Raw genomic sequence first — 19970 nt, forward strand, 5'->3', positions numbered from 1 at the left:
AGACCAAAGGTTTGTCTGTTAATAATTCTCTATTATTCCTTCTGACAATGGAGAAGAAAATGAAAGAATATCATTGATTTTATTTTTGGGTCTTTTTTGGTTGTTTTTGAGAGTTCAAATGGATAGAATTGGAAGAAGGTGAATAGGAATATACATATCAATTTGATCATTAGTATATATGTTAAAATATCATCATAAATTACCTTCCTCTTGTGGAGACTCCTGCTTTCCTCATGCTGCTTGGCTTCTTAAAAACCATTCTATTCAAGCACAAGGAGGAAAGGCTCTGGCATCTGAGGACAATCCTAGCAATATATAGAGAGGTTTCTTACTCAGCCACTCATGAAGTCTCCTAAGACATGAAGGAGCTGCAGTCTGTCATCAGTGGAGTGAGTGTCCACAACAGTGAAGTCACAGGTTCTTGAAGTATTAAAGTCATATGAAGGCATATATGAATTATAATTACATTTCTTTGTAGCTTTCATGGAGTGTTAAGTATCATCTATCAATCTCTGTTTCCCCAAAGTGATGACTTTGGTTAGGTGCTTTGGCAAATTTATTCTATACTGTTTAAATGCTTTAAGATCCTTTAGGAATAGGAAATACTATACCAACTTATTATTTCAGATGATACCTAAACTTTTTTCTGTTCCTTTTTAAAAAATTTTATTCCACTGGAAAAACTTACATGAACTGATGCTGAGTGAAATAAGCAGAACCAGGAGAACATTATATGCAGTAACAGCCACAGTGTACGAGGACTGTTTCTGATAGACTAAGCCCTTCACAGCAATGCAAGGACCTAAAACATTCCCAAAGAACTCTTGAGGCAAAATGCCATCCACATCCAGAGAAAGAACTATGGAATCAGAACGCAGAATGAAGCAGACTATTTTCTCTTGTGTTATGTTTTGTTTTGATTTTTCTCATGGTTTCTCTCATTCGTTTTAATTCCTCTATGCTACATGACTAATGTGAAAATATGTTTAATAAGAATATAAGTGTAGAACCCATATAAGATTGTATCCTGTCTTGGGGAGGGAAGGGGGAGAAAAACTTATGGAAGTGATTGTTGAAAACTGAAAACAAATAGGTTAATTAAATTTTAAAAAATTTAAAAAATACTTGTTTTTGACTTTAAAATGAAAAATTTCTTATCTTAAGGAATTCATAAAAAATGTAGTGTGATTATCCACTCATTTCCAGTAGTGTTGAACTATGTTCTCACCTCTGAAAGTATTTTAAGAATCAGACATCTGCCACCATAAATGCTTATTAGTAATAGTCCTTTATAGCTTCATTTAATTGAGTACAATTTAAATATGTTGAGTGTAGTTTAAATATCTTTATATTTTAAGTATATAAATCGTTTTCATAGATGGTAGCCTAAGTTGTGATAGACATTGTATTATGTGCTGGAGTATAAAGACTCAGTAAAATTTCTTATGATATCTGTACCCTCATGGATCCTGTAATCTAAGAGAACATGCAACACATATGGAAAGAATGTCAAGGAGTAGTGCAAACCCAAGTATTTTTGGTCCAAGTAGAAAATGATCATTGCTAAAGGAGGGTTGGGAGTGGACTTCATTGATGAGGTAACATTTGATCTGGACCTTCAAAAATAGAATTGCAACTGGTAGAAATGGGAGAGAGACATTTTAGGGACAGGGAAATTACTATATGTTTAGTGTTTTCCCTGTTACCTTTGGATAGCTATTTGAGTGCTGTGGAGTAATGCTCTAGTTGATATGCTTTTCATTTGCCATGTTAATTAGGTTATATTTTTTCTTTTCTGATGACATATATTTGTTTTAATATTTATATTAAAGGCTCAGTAAAACTGACTTCCTTAGATTCTGGTCTTTCTTAAGGAATAAATTGCAAGAGTATTTTAAGAAAAGGTATTTACCATTGATATAAATTGATATAGTTGATTTTTACAAATTTAGTGACAAGAGTTTTAAAAAGCTCACAAAACTTTGTCACCAAAATAGAGATACTTGATTGGTTCACTTATGTGCTGCTTTCAGGCTTTTGATTTGTCTTTCATATCTAGAGAAACATATGTAGAACAAGAACAAGGGGAAAATGCTAATGATCGGAATGACAGAGCAATCCGAGTAGCAGCAAAGTGGTACAATGAACACATGAAGAAAATTACAGCAGATGAGAATCATCCCCAAGTTATCTTTATAACAAATGACATAAAAAATAAAGAGAAGGCAGTAGAAGAGGGGATACCAGCTTATACATGTAAGTCATTATTTATTCTGCTTACTACTAATTTTCAGATGTAAATAAAAGTCATTCCTAGCCAGTCCTGTGACATATTATAAAGCCATTAGCTTGATCACTATGTACTTTTTTATATTGTCAGAAGTCTTTAAGCTAAGGAGCTTGTGAAAGATAATAGTATGTATGTTTTCCCTCCCTCTGTTTCCTGATATGGGCAGCTACCCCTTCTTTACAGAGACTTTACGCCCAGAGGAAACTTAAATCATTGTTCATAGACTTGGATAAGTACAATTACCCTCTACATATACTATTTCTACTTATTTTTTAATGTTTTTATCACAAAAAATTTATTTTTCAGGTGAAGAATACATAAAAAGCCTAACAGCAAACCCTGAACTTGTAGATCGTCTTGCTTGTCTCTCTGATGAAAGGGTATGACTTGTGCTTGTGGTTTTTTCTTTTTCTTTTTCTTTTTTTTAAATTTTTTAAAAGTAGAAGTATTGATTGAAGCATGCAATTTGACAACTTTGGGATGTGAGCCTAAAATTATGAAGTTTAAAAAGTATAATTACTGATAAGTAAGAGATACTAAGAGTTCTATTGGAAATAATTACTGATGTTATGTTAATCTTTTCAATATGACTGCCACAAAAAGTTGGAATCTGAGTTCTCAGAATTCAAGGTACTCCTTTATATTTCAGCTAGAGTCTGATGCCTAACTCCTTTGTGAATCCTGTTTCCTTTTTGTCAAACAGTTTGTCAGGGAGATCAGGGATGAATAGGTTCTTAGAGGAATAGATAAAATACCATTGTGGTAAAACTTCTATATGTCTCAGTAATGTTTTATTTATTCTAGTATAAAAGCTAATTAATTTTACTCATGCTTCTATTTATCAGAATTGGAGCCAAGATGTTTATTTGTTCTGCGATCTCCTACAGTTAAATCATTTCAGTGCCAGCTATGTATAAGCATACCAGAAAGCCCCACAATACAGTGTAGTGGGGGTAGCAAAGTATAAGAATAAGTTTGTGAAAAGTTAAATAATAAAAATTTTTAATTAACTACACATAAAGCACTATGCTAGGTGCTGAATGAAGACATAAATATGGGGGAGGAGATAGAAGTGTACAGATGGATAATGGTACAGATAAATACGAGAGAGGTGATCATCAAAGTCCAGTTTGACATCTGAGGACAGGAATATCATCACCAACCAGTTGGATCAGGAAAGACTTCCTGGAGGAGATGGCATTTAATTTTGGCTTTAAGGAAAAGATAAAGAAGAGTAGGGGCAGGGGGACGACAGAAATAGGGAACAGAGCAAAGACTAAGGTGACAGAGAGTGCAGCAAGTACAGGAGATAAAGAGCGGGCTATTTCAGCTGGAACACAGAAGAGTGCTTTTGGATGAGACTGGACAAAGAGGAGCCCCAAGCTGTGGTGAGTCTTGTATGCCTGGTAGGCACACAAGGCAGCTTTCCTCAGTGGAGAGTAGAGAGCAGTTGAAAGGGTTTTGAATAGTTTTTTAAAATTACTTTTAGTTTTCAGCATTTATTTTTATAAGATTTTGAGGTGTACATTTTTTATCTCCTCTTCCCCAAGATGGCGTGCATTCTCATGTAGGCTATACATGTACAGTCACATTAAACATATTTCCACATTAGTCATGTGGAAGAAGAATGAGAACAAAAGGAAAAAACCATGAGAAAGAGAAAAAAGAGAAAACTGTGATTTACATGCAGACTCCATAGTTCCTTTTCTGGATGTAGATAGCATTTTCCATCATGGGTCTTCTGGAATTTTGTTAGATCATTACATTGTTCAGAAAAGCTAAATCTAACACTGTTGGTCATCACACAGTGTTGTTTTTATTGTGTGCATTGTTCTGGTTCTCTTCACTCAGCATCAGTTCATACAAGTCTTTCCAGGTTTTTCTGTTAAGTCTACCTGCTCACCATTTCTTACGCAACAGTAGTATTCCATTACGTTCATATACCACAACTTGTTCAGCCGTTCCTCGGTTGAGGAGCATCCCCTTAATTTCCATGGAATAGTTTTTAAGAGCATGAAGGGAAGAAAGAATCATGGTGGGAAGATCTTAAAGGAGACTCTTGTAGTATTCCAGGAGAATGGACTATGGGCCTTTGCTGGGATATCCAGAGACAGCAAGTGATGTTGCAGGGATGTGATAGTGAAGACTTGACAACTTGTGTTTCCTTCTCACCTTATGATATTAAAAAAGAAAACCATAACTTGTAACATTGGGAAGTTGAGCTCATGATGGTGCCCTTGGCAAATAGTGAACTGAGGAGAAGAAGCAGGCTTTAGGGAAAAAGATAAGCCACAATAAAAACTGTCACAATAGCCTGTGATTGTCATTACACAGACGAAAAGCAGCTGAGTGACAAGTGACTAGAGTCCTGGACCTGGAATGTATCAGACCTAAATCTAAATTCAGCCTCAGGCACTCAGTAGCTATGTGACCCTGGGCAAGTCATTTAACTTTTGTCTACCTTAACTCCCTCATCTGTAAAGTGATACTTACATCCCAGATAATATTTGTAAAGTGTTTTACAAACTTTATAGTATGCATATAAATACCAGCTATTATAGATCACTTTAATTTTACTCGGAAATATTTATGTAGAACTTGTGTTATTATGTTAAGAAACTCTGATTAACCCACTTGACTAGACCGGAATATTTGTGTAGGGCGATAATAGAACTGAAAAGGAAGGTGGGAACCTATTTGTGAAGGTGCTTGAAGTAGAGAGGCTATGCAGTACAGCGAACTATAGAACACTGGACTTGAAGTGAAGAAAATCTGAGTTCAAATCCCTCCTCAGGCACTTATTCTCTCTCTGCCTCAGTTTCTTCATCTATAAAATGAGAGGATCTAAGATCCCTTCCAGGGTAATCTATGATCTTGTAGTTAAGTAGTTACAACTTTCTCATTCAAAACCTTCAATAGTTTATAAATTTAAGAATGACAGTGTTTGAAGGAATGAATATGGTAAAAGTATGTAGGATAAATTAGAGGAAGGAGAAACTGAAGCCAGAGTAGTTGGATACTATAGTAAGTCTTTATTATCCCACCATTCATCTTGAAGATCTAAATATGTTCTCATAGAAGTTTTAAAGTGAAGTTTTAAAAATGAAAAAATAAAGTCTTTAGTTATGGGAATGAAAAGGAAAAGATGAATTTTAGTTATATTGTGAAGAAGGAATTAATATGACTTGGTAACTCAGTGATATAATATGGAGGACAAAGGAGGAAAGGGGAATCAAAGATGACTCCAAGATTACTGGAGACAAGATGCTATGTAATGGACAGAAATGAGAAAAAACATAATAGAGAAACAATTTTGTGGAAGGGAGGGAATGAGAAATTTGTATTTAGAGTAATGGAATTTTTAGAGTCAGGAGGAATTAGATATAAATCTTGTCTGTCCAGTCACTTAATTAATGAAGTCAGGGTGTAGGAAAGGTGCGACTTGCTCAAGGTGACAAAAATGGTGATAAAGTTGGGGTAAAAACCAGGTCTCTTGCTTCCTTAGATTGGTGTCCTTTCTATTCTTCAATATAGGAGGCAGCAGGACAGCTTGATAGAAGTGACCAGAGGATTGGTGGAAATATGACACTAGGAGAGAGGTCAAAATATTGTCTATTTGTTCCTTTTGTGCTGATGGGCATTTGGTATACCATACTCTGGAGTTTCCTTTATTTTAATTCCTTTTTTTCTTAATACCAACATATTGAGTAAAAAGCAACCCTCCCTTTATATTTACTTTAGTGCTTTCAACATATAAAATTGTTCTGTTTCACTTTTATTTGAATAAACATTAAATATACATCTTATTTTTAAATTGGAAAGAGTTTTCTGTGACTTACTATTGAAAATAGGTTTGAGTGTATTATTACTAACTTCATTTTTTTTTTTGTTTGTTTTATTTCACAGAATGAAATAGAAAGCCGGAAAGTAATATTTCCAGAGCATCTTCCCCTAAGTAAATTACAGCAAGGCATAAAATCTGGTGCATACCTTCAAGGAACATTCAGAGCAAGTAGAGAGAATTATCTTGAAGCAACAGTATGGGTTCATGGAGATGAGGAAGAGAACAGAGAGGCAAGTTTGGAATATGCACTGCATTACTTTTTCTCTCACCTCACACATGCAGCGTGTATTTAACATGCTTTAGTATAATGATTTGGATTTGCTCATATCCTTTTCATTTTGTCACTTTGGGGGAAGTTATCAAGGCCTTGGGTACCAATGTATTCATTCCCTTTGTATGACTTAGTTTGATCTTGCCTGGACTAAACTTACTGTCCATTTTGCTCACTGTTCATAATAACAAGATTTATGTAGTTCTTAATAATAATAAGACAGGTAGGTGGTGTAGTAGATAGAGCGCTGTTCTGGAATCAGGAAGACTCCCCTTTGTGTGTGCAAATCTGGCCTCAAACAGTTACAGAGATGTGTGACCCTAGAAAAGTCACTTACCCCTGTTTGCCTCAATTTCCCATCTGTGAAGTGAGCTGGAGAAGGAAATGACAAACTCCAGTATCTTTGCCAAGAAAACCCCAAATAAGGTCATAAAGAGCCAGACACAGCTGAACAACAGGAATAATCACATTTGTGCAGCCCTGCTATGTTCCAGAAGCTGTAGGAAGGGCCATTATTACCTCATTTAGGCCTCACCATGATCCTGAGAAGTAGGGGCTATTATAATTCTCATTTTACAGATGAGGAAACTGAGTTAAGCAGAAGGGAAATGAGTTGCCCACGGTAACACAGCTGGTAAGTTTCTGAGGCCAAATTTAAACTCAGGTCTTCCTGACCCTAGGTCCTGTGCTTTATTTACTCATTTGATTCTCCTATTCTACGCATTGTAGCAGGTGCTTGTGTTACCGTTTTATAGGTAAAGAAACTGAGGCTAAGGGGTTAAGTAACCTATCTGGAGTCACAGCGCTAGTAAGTGTCTTAGGAAAGTCTTAAACTTCAGTCCAACGTTCTAGCCAGTATGCTTATTATCCTTTATAACAACTCCTCTTGCATTTGAGTGCTATTTAAACAGTTTTCCCCAGGTTACATGGCAGAAACTGCTCTCTCTACCTTCCTTGCTTTGTTTTGTTACTATGAGAAAACATAAAATATTTCACCCTTTCATTTTTAAAATACACAGGGAACATTCAGTAAATATAGTAATAACAAAAAGTAATGTTTAGCTCAAAATAATTTTTAAAAATAATCCTATCATGGCTAATCATTGGAGATAATTGAAGGAGATGGAGATCGAGCATGCAGTGTACACTTATTAGTGTAGGTTAAATTTGGACACATTTTCGTTGAATAATGTGATCGTTTCTCTTTCTTTTACTCTTTTTATACAGATCATCCTCCAAGGACTTAGAAACTTGAACCGAGCTATTCATGAGGACATAGTAGCTGTGGAGGTTTTACCCAAAAGTCAGTGGGTAGCCCCATCTTCTGTGGTCCTGCAAGATGAAGGTCAAAATGGTGATGATGTTGAAGATGAAGAAGAGAAAGAAAACACTGTATGAAATTAAACAGGTTTTCTGCTCAGTTTTATTTCTCTTTATGACTAGTTAAGATAAACTTCATAGTGTTTTAAAAATTAAAATTTTAAACTCTGTGTAACTTTTGTAATATGCCATTTTTTCCCCTGAAATATACTTCCAAATCACTGAGATAGATCACAAGTAGATTTCAGTATATGTTTTGAACAGACTATTTTAAAAAGAAATCAGATATAAAGTCTGTCTATTTTTGAGTAAAACGGCTAAATACTCATAAAGCGCAGAAATATTTTAGCATTTTGGGGTTTTTTGGTCATTTACTACACAAAATTGGCTCAGATACAAAGAGACCACCAAAACTTGAAATGCATGAATTTAAAGTCAATTAGGTAGAGGCAACGTATAGTGGAAAGAAATCAGAATTTTTAATCATAGGACTTGCATTTGAATCTGAGCTGTGTTCTTGTGTGATATTGAATAAACCATCTGTAAAGTCTGGACACTTTTCTCATCTGTAAAATAGCAAGATGGGACTAGGTCATCTCTAGTATTACTTCTAGCTGTTGATCTTATATTTCTATTAACTGACATCCAGGTAAATCCAATTTTTAAAATTACTTAAAAATACAGTAGTACTATAGGTTACAGTTTAGTCTATTTTATTATCCTAAATTTCCCTTTACACAAAAGTATAACCCTGTGGCCCTTTTATTGGATGTTTCTCAAATTTTCTCTATTATTGCTGTTTTCCTATATATTTTCAGCTATTTTACCATCATCAGTTTGACCTAGTATGAGAAAGGATAGTTTCAAAAGTTTATCATCATCAAGGACATGGAGTTAAGAGTATATGTCATAAATATTTTGATTTTTTTATTTCATTTTTATGAGTTTTAGAATATCTTATTCCAAGCAGAATTTGTAGTGGCTCTATATTTGTTCCCAACCTGAATGATATGCTCAGGACTTTCATTCTTTTTTTTTTTGAAAAACAAAATAAAAACACTATTTATTTCAAGTAAATACTATGTCAAGCCAGTCCATAGTAAACTGGAAGAAATAAAATGGGGAGAAGGGGTGGAAGTCATTGCTGAATTAATTCCCAGCTTCAGTGGTTCTTCTCTGGTCTAGTCAATGTTCTTCAGCCATGAGTATACTTCAAGTAAAATTGAAAAGAGCTACAGACTCTTTGCTTCAGACCCTTAGCTGGAGGTTGCCCTCTTCTCATAAATGGAGTAAAGTTGTTGATAAGGAAGATTTTTGCCCTCTCCCTCATTACTAATCTGCTCCTTGAGGAGGTAGATAACTTTCTGCTCTCCCTTCACCACCTGGATATTGAAGTAGATCACAGCTAGAAGCACAGCTAATATCAGGAAAATAAAAAAGGTATTTTCCATCAGATACTGGTGGATCCAGGTAAACCATGTAACACTGGGACTGGACTCCTCCAGGTGATGAATCCAGACTTTGCCAGCCTCATAGATAGTGTCCAAGGTCTGGGAGAGGCCACGGGGAGGGCCTCACTTGCCAGATAGCATAGGAGAGGAATATGGCTGCCCCCAAGAAGGAGGGGAGGCAGAGAAGAGTGATGAAAATGGTGGTCATGTGAGAAGCTCTCTAGGGTTTCCTGGGTGCCTGGCAGTTGGCCATCAGGCTGATCTTCTTGATATAGAACGGGAACAAGAGCTTGAGAAGCTGGATGGTGGGGAGAAGAGAACACCTGGCCAGGTCAGGGTCTGCCCATAAATCAGCTCCAGTGGACTTTTATTCTTAATTTTGTCCTCAGAGTGTGTGTATGTTGTGCTGCAGGTGAAGATGTTGTTTGTATAGACTCCTTTTGATCCTTCTTGTAATTACCCTTTTGATATGGAGTCATAGAATTTAGAACTAGAGGAAGCTTAGAGCTCGTCTGTATACTTCCTCATTTTACAGAGAGAGGGGAGAAACTGAAGCCCAGAGTGATTCAGTGACCTGCACACAACAGCAGAGCTAGTTTGTTGTCGTGGTTGCAGGATAGAATCCCAGACTTTTCACTGTACTGCATTCTTCCTTTCTATCTGATTGTCATCAGATAGAAAGTCTAGCTTGTCAGATAGAAGGTCCTTGATAGTAGGAAATTTTTTCTGGTAACAGATAATATTTATTCCTGATTTGTTTTTCTCAATTGCAGGTGAAAATCATGATAAGGCCCATTAAAAAATCTAGTTACATATCCTCTTTTGCTTATAGGACTATATAGCCAACACAATATTATATTAAAATAAAAAAGATCTTCTTTTTACCATCATCAGTAAGCAATAATTCATTAAGCCCTACATGTGTTAGGCTCTGTGGTAGGTGGTGGAGACACACAGACAAAAGTTGAAATAGATCTTTCCTTTAGGATATTACATTCTTCTAGGGGATACACATGTATACAGTAATAAATTTAATGTAAGGTGATAGTACTAATATCTCAGGAGTTTAAGAAAGATCTCATGTAGGTATTTCTTGATCTGAGCTTTGAAGGAAATTAGGGCTTCTAAGAATTGATACTAAGGAGTGAGTGAATTGTAGGCATGGGATATAACCCATGTAAAGCCAGAGATGGGAAATGGAGTGCTCGACATGAAGAACAGCAAGAGAACCAGCTGAGCACGAAGAATAGTCAAGCATAATGAGGTATAATGAGGCTGTAAAAGTATACTGGAGCCATACTCAAGAAGGTTTTGAGTGTTTTTAAACAAAGAAATTTGTACTCGACCCTAGAGAAAATAGAGTCGTACTGGAATTCCTATGGCATCTGGTTTTAGATATTTAGTTGCAGTTTTGTTGGTTTGGCATCTACTGCTTCCTTGTGGATAAAGCTCCTTTGAAAGGTTGGTCGCACTGTTCCACAGAATTTTAGAGTTAATACAGTTTATTGTGATGTCATAATTTAGGGCTTGAACACTGCAATATTTATTTACATATATTCTTGAAAAACTCATTTCTTTTGTTAATGGGAAAATGGCTAAAAACTTAGTCCTCTTTTTATTTTTAAATCACAGCTGAAGACTGCTATAAATGAGAAAATGTTAAGACCTTCAGGAAGAGTGGTCGGAATAATAAAGCGGAACTGGAGGCCTTTTTGTGGCATGCTTTCCAAGTCTGATATTAAGGAGGTAAGTGAAAACATTCTTTTTAGCAGTATTTGAAATGCTTATATGAACTTAATTCAGCAATCATTTATTAAATGCCTACTGTGTACAAAATACTATGCTAGATGCTAGGGGATATATAACATTTAGGTAAGATATTGTCCTGGCTTTCGTGGATCAGTTATAAGTTAGTAACTGGATAAGACAAAACATAGCTCATACACAGTGTTCCGTGATAATTGCATTTTAAAAGTTGCAAAATGCAGTATTTTGTGAATTACGAAGGAGAAAGTCCAGACTGAGTAGGACCAGGTAAGGACTCATAGGAAAGCTGGCATCTGAGTAGTACTTTAAAGGAGGAGGGTAGTGGTCTAACAGAGAATACATTCATATAAAAGGATTTTACACATTTTTTAATGTACTGCAATCACAAAATGAGTTAAGTGTGACATGGCAACTAAAAAAGCAAATGTTGTCCTAAATATAGTACCCAGATTGAGGGAGGTGATAATTCTTCTAAACTTTATAAACTATGCATAGAATTTTTTATTCACTAATTGCTACCAGGTTTCCGGGGGAACATTTAAAAAGCTGCTTTTCACTTTGCTGATATAGAATGGGGAACATTCTATATATGGTCAAATGAAAGAATGCGAGATGCCTTCTGGGAAAACAAAGATTTAAGGAGAACATACAGCCCTTCAAGGGAAAAGGGATGCAGTCTGTTCTGTTTGGCATCAATTGATGGAATTTTCCATCGAATAATGGAAGTTTCAGAGGTCTAAATTTTCATTCATTGTATTCCTAGTTATGCTCACTAATTGTAGGTGCCCCAGAATACAATATTCAGTGTAAGACTTAGAGCTGTCAAATGAGCATTTATTAAGTGTCTTCTGTGTGCCAATTACTATGTATAAATGCCAAGGATAGAAAGGCAAAGAAGAGTCCCTGTCTTCTACGACCTCACAGTCTAATGGAGAAGACAAGCAAACATATGTACAAACAAGATATATACAGAATAAATAGTAAATAATTAAGAGAGAAGACACTAGAATAAAAAGGATTGGGAAAGACTTTCTGTGCAGTATGGAATTTTGGCTTGGATTTGAAGTAAACCAGGAGACAGATAAAGAGAGGAGGTCGTTCTTAGTATTGAGGACAGCCAGAGATAATGCCTGGAGCCAAGAGATGGAGCATCTTGTTCATGGAACAGCCAGGAGGCCATTGTCACTGGATCAAAGAATATGTGGCAGGGAGTATGGTCTAAGAAGACTAGAAAGGTGGAGGAAATTAGATTATGAAGGACTTTGAATGCCAAACAGAGGGTATTGCATGAATCTAGAGGTAGTAGGAAACTACCAGACTTTATTAAAGATGAGGGTGACATGGTTGGACCAATGCTGTAGGAAAATACTTTTTTCAGCTGAATGGAGCATGAAGTGGAGTAGGAAGAGACTTGAGGTGGAAAGACCAACCAGAATGCTATTGCAGGAGTCCAGGTATGAGGTGATGAGAATCTGCACCAAAGTGGTAGCAGTATCAAGGGAAAGAATAAAGAGGGCTTTATTTGAGAGATGTTAGAGGAGTAAAATTGATAGGTCTTGGCAAAGATTAGATGTGAAGGGTGAGAAATAGTGAGGAATCAGAGATAACACCTAGGTTTCAAACCCGGGTATCTACGAGGATAGTAGTGCTCTAGAAAAGAATAGGGAAGTTTGTACGGGGATAGGACTTAAGGGGAAAGATACTGCATTCACATCTGGACACCTTGAGTTCTAAGATGACTCTTGGACATCCATTTCAAGATTTCTCAAAGGCAGTTTTAAGATGCACAACTGGAGGTCAGCATAGAGAGAAGCCCCAGCACAGAGCCCTGTGGGGCACCCACAATTGGTGGGTATAACCTGGATGAGGATCCAGTAAAGGAGACTTGAGGATAGTCAGATAGAGAAAAAGAGAACCAGGAAAGAGGTGGTATCCCACAACCTTAGAGAGAGCATCAGTAGTTGCAGAGAAGTCAAGAAGAATAGGGATTAAGAAAAGGCATTTGGCAGTTAGGAGATCACCGGTAATTTTAGAGAAAGCAGTTTCTATTGATTGAGGAGATAAGAAGCCAGACTGCAGAGAGTTAAGAGAGCAGGAGGAGAGGAAGTGGAAGCATCTGTTGTAAATGGTTTTCTCAAGGACTTGTGTGTTCGTCCTTCATTGCCAAAGAAAACCATGCCATCAGAGAATAATGACATGACTTGCACTTGACTTTTTATTGAGTGAGTGAGGGCTGTGCAGGTCACCAGCCTCACTTCTCCTCCAGAGCCATCTGAATCCAGTGACCATATTCATCAGGATGACTGGAGATGACCCAGGATGAGGCAGTTGGGGTTAAGTGACTTGCCCAAGGTCACAGAGCTAGTGAGTGTCAAGTGTTTGAGGTGAGATTTGAACTCAGATCCTCCTGACTCCTGCACTGGTGCTCTATCCACTCCACCACCTAGCTGCACCTTCAAGGAATTAAGCCACAAAAGATAGAAGAGTATAGGACAATAGTGGGCAGTAGGAAAGTAGCCAGTAGATAGAGAGAGCCTGAAGATAAATGAGAGAATGGGGACGAGAGAGGAGGCAGTCTGCTGGGGAAGAAGGTATGGAGTGAGATCATTTGTGCAGGTAGAGGGGTTTGCCTTTGCAAGGAGTTGGACCAGCTCTTAGTTTGAGACAGGAGTGATGTTAATGGCCTAAGACATCTGAGTGATGATGAGGAGGAAAACAGAGAAACATCTCTAAGTGGCCTCCGTGTTTTTCAGTAAAATAGGAGGCAAGGTTCTTAGCCAAGAGGATGATGGGAGGGGGAGCCACGGAAGGTTTGAGGAGGGATGAAAAGGACTTGAAGAGCTTCTGTGGAAAATAGGAATAAGGGAAATGTAGAAAGATTGTCTAGTAGCAGTGAGGGCTCAGTTGAGATAGAACAAATTTTTAGTGGGCCCAATCAGAAGATTTGCACTTTTTTTCAACTTTTGTTCAGCAGCATGTGTATGAAAGTGAAGGCAGTGGATGATGGGAATGATCCAAGGCTTAGACTTGGCCCGGCACAATCAGTGACTAGATTAGGGGGCCAGGGACTCAGTAGAAGAAGACAGTGAAGAGTTAAACTGGTTCACCAGTTGATCAAAATGGGAGGTAAGAGGTTTTCCCTCACTTTCCCTCACTTTTCAAGTATTGGATGACCACTTATTAGAGCTATTATAGGTGGGTTTGTTGGTCAGGTACAAGGTAGAATTAATGGTCTTTGAGGTAAATCCATTACCAGGATTCTGTGTATGGTTTAAGTAGGGATAGTATGCTATAAACATTGTAAATAATATGAACCAAGGCAGTAGCAGTAGGAGAGCACAGGATGTGTTTGGGTCAAAGGTTATTTGAAGTTACGAAGGTAGGAGTGGTATCAGACAAAAATAGCGAAATCTTAAGGAACAAATTTGCAGGAAAAATATCATTCTTGTATTGGACATGTTGCATTTGAGCTGTTTAGGCATCTGAGTGGAGATGTCCTGAAGGCAGGCAGTTCAAAGTATAGGCTTAGAACTGAGAAAAGAGTTCAAGGCTGGAGATAGAAATTTGGGAGCCATCTGCTTAGAGACAGTGCAAACTATGGGTTTAAAATAAATTGTGTAGAGAGGGAATGTAGAAAGAGAAGAAAAGAGGGCCAAAAGAACACAGATCCTGGGAATGCTCATTTTAGAGGATTAGAAAGAAGAAAAGGAAGTAGTTGAGCGATTAGGGAGGTAGGCAGAAAACCAAGACAAGGTGGTTTTCTGAAGCCAAAGGAGGAGATAATATTGAGTAGATGTAGCCAGAATGCTGAGAAGCTTCAAAGTGAGAGAGTATGAGGAGTGAAAAAAGAAATTGGAGGTTTGAATTAGTGTCATTGGTGTTGTAAACTCTCAACATCCATATGAGGGATTTTTTCAGGTCCAGAGTAAGAGATCTAAATGAAAACAACTGTGTTTTCACTACACACTCCACTGACCGACAAAGATAACAGGCAGAAGTGCTCAACATTAGAGAGGCCATGGAAAGATGGGTACAGTAAAATACTATTGATGGAGTTATAAATTCTGGAACCATTTCTAGAAAACCATTTAGGATTATGTTCAAGAAAATGTCTGAAAAATCCATACCCTTTGACCCAGCAATCTGTGTCAGAGGCCCATAGATACTAAAACATTCATTGCAGCATTTCTGGTGCCAGCAAAAAAAACTAGAAACAAAGCGAATATCCATTGGTTGAGAAGTGACTGAATAAATTGTGTCATATTACTTGTGCCATATAAAATGATAAATTTGTGAAGAAGCAGGTGATGACATCAGAAGGTGAACTAAAGTGACGTGAGGAGAACAGGGAAAGCACAATTATAGTAACGTAAATGCAGAGAATACGGAAATGAAGCAGTCTTGGCCTTGTAGAAATCATGTCTTTCACTGGGAGATCTTGGGTACAGAATATTTCTTACACTGTCAGGTGTAGTACCTACATCTTGGTTTTGCTTAATTCATTTTCTGTTATAAGGAAGGCGAAGAGTCCCTGAGGTGGTGTGTTGGTGTTATATTCAGACATTTCTCATTGTAATATAAAAACAAAAAACACCAGTTAGTACACTTGTAGCCGTGAAAGAATAAGTCATTTGTGATCTTTGAGCCAGTGCACTGAACCTGGAGACTGGAAGATATGGTCGCAAATCCTACCTCAGACTTAATTAGTCGTGTGACCCTGTGCAAGTCAGTAAACTTTCAGCCTCAGTGTTCTCATTGGTAAAATGGAGATGATAGCATATATTTCACAGGATTGTTATGAGGAACAAATGAAATAACATGTAAAGCACCATATAAATACCTTTTGGTTGTTTAAAGTTTCAGTAAAATGGTTAGAGTTGAAAGCCAGTTTCAAAGGGTTAAGGAAAGAGAGGCTCTAGGTAAAGACAGCTTTTTAAAGAAGTAATAGGGAAAGGTAAGATAGTAGATAGTAGAGGGATCAAGGAAGACTTTAAAAGATTTTTAATAAGATGTTTACCAGCAGATGGGAAGGAGCCATTGGAGGAGGGATTTATAGGTGGAAGACAGGAAATGACTGTTGAAACAAGTTGCCTGAGGGAGGTGGGAGGAGAAACAGTGAAAGGTTCCAATGGAGGGATTTATTTTTCCTCTTACTGGAATGGTGGAATAGGGTGAGGTTTACTTTTTTTGAGGAATGTTTTCTGTATTGTCTGTAGTCAAGAAGACATCTCTTTACACCTGCTGACAGGAGGATACCTCGGATTCGAATTGAAACAAGACAAGCTTCATCCTTAGAAGGACAGAGAATTATTGTTGCTATCGACGGTTGGCCCAAGAATTCTAGATATCCTAATGTAAGTTATTGTTAGAGAACAGATATTTTCTGTAATGTCTAAAAGAATATCCATATGATGTGAAATTTGCACTGAAATTTATTGTCCATTCTCTTCATTTTGTTAATTTATGCATGTAATCCAATAAACTGTGATGTTGTTTTCAACTGAATTAACTAAGTGAAAGTATTGTTTGCAATAGCTTGCTTAGCCGTGTCTATGAGAAATAAATTCATGAAAAGGCTGATTTTTGTCACTAAGAAAAAATCAGGTTCCGAGAATTTAAATGCCTCTTACCATTTGCATTCTAAAAAAAGTTCTTGACAGAAATAGCTGATGTATTTTGAGACACAGCTGAAGCGCAAAAGGCCATAGGAAATAAATAGATTCAAAGACTGATCTTACATATTGAACATCTTTGGAAGTCTACAGTTTTCCCATTTGTTTATTGGAGGGCACTGTGTCTACCCAACTCCTTGGGTTATTTTAGGAATAGTAAATTGTGAAAAGCATTTGAACAACAGTCCCTTAATATGAGAATGTGTTTCTGGTGATGAAAGAATTGTAAAAATATGTCTTCTGAAATAATTGTTATTTTTAGGGTCACTTTGTAAAAAATATAGGTGCTATTGGTGATAAAGAGACTGAAACTGAGGTTCTGCTCCTTGAACATGATGTTCCCCATCAACCCTTCTCCCAAGCTGTTCTTAGTTTCCTGCCAAAGATGCCCTGGAATATCACTGAAGAGGTGAGAGAAAAATGATGTCAAATTAGCTGTACCCATTTAGGGAAAAGTTAGGTCCTCTGCCAAGCAGAAGAATAGTTCCTCTCATATTGTCTTCTGCTCCTTTTAGTAAGAGATTCTGTGTGTTAGTTTTACCATTTTTTAGTTGGAATATCTATAACATTTTAAACATAATGAGACACCTGAGTTTTTTTCCCTCATACCTATCCTGTCTATTGATTTAGTCAATCTGTCTTTCTCACACTGGCCAAAATACTTTTAAGTATCTGAAAAAACATTTATACTTGACCAAAAACTAAACTTTCAAGAAGAAGGGAAATTGTATATTTTGAGTTTTCCAGGATGAATAAGGGGTCTGAATATGTTCAAATAAAATTAAGAGTAGCTTCAATTTATAATTTAACTGAGATCGAAAAAATGGAACATGTCTGTATTTTAATAAGCCACTTATTAATATATGAACTAGCACATTGTATAAATTTGGGTGAGCCAAGGGCTCTTGTGGAGGATTTATAAGAGCACTTGGGCAAGAATCATGCAGGATGAAATAGCATAGATGCGTTGTTATCATGCTGTTGGAGGGAGTTACCCACATTAGTGAGGTGCAGGTAAAAAAAAATTATAAAAATATATGTATGTATATATGTGTACATATATATACTATAAAGTATTATAATAAGGTCTCAGGACTTCAAGGAGTCATAATTCATGAGTATGGATTCTTCCTTCACAGATAGATTGAAATCCCCTGACTAACTTAATAGGTTATATCAGAGTTGCTATAACTGGAAAAAATGGAGGACTTCCCCAGTTCCCCTGAGGGCCCCACCAACCTGCCAGAGTCTCTCACAGCCCAGACTCTGCTGGTATAACTTTAAGGACCAAGGGTAACCTAGACCACAGTGTAGCACTGAAGAATGAATCATATTAAGTTAAAATATATTGATCTTCCCCAACTGTTGAATTATTGTTATATGTACTTATTTCTCCTTTATATGTCATCTTATAGGATATGAAGAATAGAGAAGATCTGAGGCATCTTTGTGTTTGTAGCGTGGATCCTCCAAAGTGTACAGATATAGATGATGCTTTACATTGTCGAGAACTTGAAAATGGAAATCTAGAGGTATTCATTTTACAAGGTTTTTTTTGCTGGAGATATTAGTTTTACAGCTTATATTCAGGTAGAACTTTACCTGAACAATTTTTGAACTGGTAGAATTTATTTGTTAAGTGCTAGTATAAAGTGCTCTTTATTATAGCTACAGAAACTAAAGGATTTATATTATTAGATTAAGATGTTAGGTGTATCGTACAATTTTTATTTTTTGTTGAACTTCCTCTTCCTTAAATATCCTTTAGAAAAGTTAATGAATTGTGCAGACTCTTGTCATATTTTACATTACTTCTTGTCTTTTTTGAGGTTGGTGTTCACATTGCAGATGTTAGCCACTTTATTCGACCAGGAAATGCTTTGGATGAAGAGTCAGCTAAAAGAGGAACAACTGTCTATCTTTGTGAAAAAGTAAATATTTTTCATTCAGCAAATATTTATAATATGCCTACTGTGTGAAAGGTATTGTAATGGATATAATGTGGGGGTCTACAAAGAAGACAATACAAACTTAAAGTGAAATTTTGATCAGTTTTCATGGTAACTTTTTTTTAATGAAGATCACTTAAAGGGTTTTTGACTAAAATTATTTGAGAGAGTTCCTAAACAGGAAAGATATACTCTGGATTAGTGAAGCCTTGGCTTATCAATGCATAACCGTAACAGTGGATACATACAGATTTTTTTTTTGTGAACTTTAGCATACTTGGATGACCTAGGCTATTTTTTTCATGGAAATTAACGTACCTCTTGTAATTGAGTATTTTAATGACAATTAGAGATAGTTCATCTCCTTTTTAATATTTCTTGCTTGGCTAGCTCAGAGCAATCTGTGTTGTCATAGAAATATAGAATTTTTAGAGGGAATCGGTCAAACACTTGCTGTGTGACAAGTCCTGTGCCAGTCTCTGGTATTACGAGTATAAAGAATCCAACAACGCTTACTTTCAAGGACCTTACATTCAAACCAGGAAGCCACAAGTCCAAATGTAAATATATGCAGCATTAATTGAATATGAATAATTATAAGAGGAGGGGATGTTAGAGGTCATTTAGGCCTTTTTTTATAGGGTCACATCTGACTATGTCAAAACCAAAAACCATGTTTACCAAAAGGGCCATTAATTCAAAGGTAAAATGGAAAGTTTTTTTTTGTTTAAAAAAAATCAGTTCTGCCAGAACTAGATCCCAGAACTCTTGAATTGTAGTCTAATTTTCCTACTACGCCATGTTGCCATAATTCCTCCTTTGTGTTCTGGAAATGTAGAAATGTCAGTAGGATTTCATGTTTGAAAAATGATTTTTCCTTTAATTCGTAAAAATTTTATTTATCATCCTATTCAGTATTTAATAGGAAAAAATAAATTAAATTTAATATAATACTGCAAAGTAATTTTTAAGGTTTTATTTCTGTCTTTTACAGAGAATTGATATGGTTCCAGAATTGCTTAGCTCTAACTTATGTTCCTTAAGATCGAATGTGGACAGGTATCTCTGCATACTTTTTCATAAGACTGAATATTTATATTTAGTGTTTGCTACTATTTTTGTTTTAGTAATATTATCCATCCTTTTTCCTAGGCTAGCATTTTCATGTATTTGGGAAATGAATCACAATGCTGAAATTTTAAAAACCAGGTTTACCAAAAGTGCCATTAATTCAAAGGTAAAGTATAAAGTTTTTCTTTCTGTTAAAAAAAAAATCATTGCTTACAAAACTAATTTCACTTGAGTCAGAAAACTATAGAAAACACATTGTCAGCTTACCCAGTATTTTTTTTTAGAAAATAACTCCAAACCTAGAGTTTTGAACTATCTGTTTTATCCCTGTGTTC

At 36.3% G+C, this 19970-nt stretch overlaps 1 protein-coding gene across 1 annotated transcript in view; it reads left to right on the plus strand.

Annotated features, from left to right (window-relative positions):
- Window positions 1-19970, plus strand: part of DIS3 (DIS3 homolog, exosome endoribonuclease and 3'-5' exoribonuclease) — a 42802-nt gene that overhangs the window by 7702 nt on the left and 15130 nt on the right. Inside the window, exons 3-13 of the mRNA XM_072622309.1 lie at window positions 2060-2256; window positions 2597-2670; window positions 6197-6364; window positions 7633-7797; window positions 10809-10922; window positions 16160-16297; window positions 16878-17024; window positions 18031-18147; window positions 18445-18546; window positions 19559-19623; window positions 19717-19801. Coding sequence (XP_072478410.1) covers window positions 2060-2256; window positions 2597-2670; window positions 6197-6364; window positions 7633-7797; window positions 10809-10922; window positions 16160-16297; window positions 16878-17024; window positions 18031-18147; window positions 18445-18546; window positions 19559-19623; window positions 19717-19801 — 1372 coding nt within the window. The remainder of the gene's footprint in view (window positions 1-2059; window positions 2257-2596; window positions 2671-6196; window positions 6365-7632; window positions 7798-10808; window positions 10923-16159; window positions 16298-16877; window positions 17025-18030; window positions 18148-18444; window positions 18547-19558; window positions 19624-19716; window positions 19802-19970) is intronic.

Source organism: Notamacropus eugenii, chromosome 6, assembly GCF_028372415.1.
Source record: "Notamacropus eugenii isolate mMacEug1 chromosome 6, mMacEug1.pri_v2, whole genome shotgun sequence".
Classification (NCBI taxonomy): Eukaryota; Metazoa; Chordata; class Mammalia; order Diprotodontia; family Macropodidae; genus Notamacropus; species Notamacropus eugenii.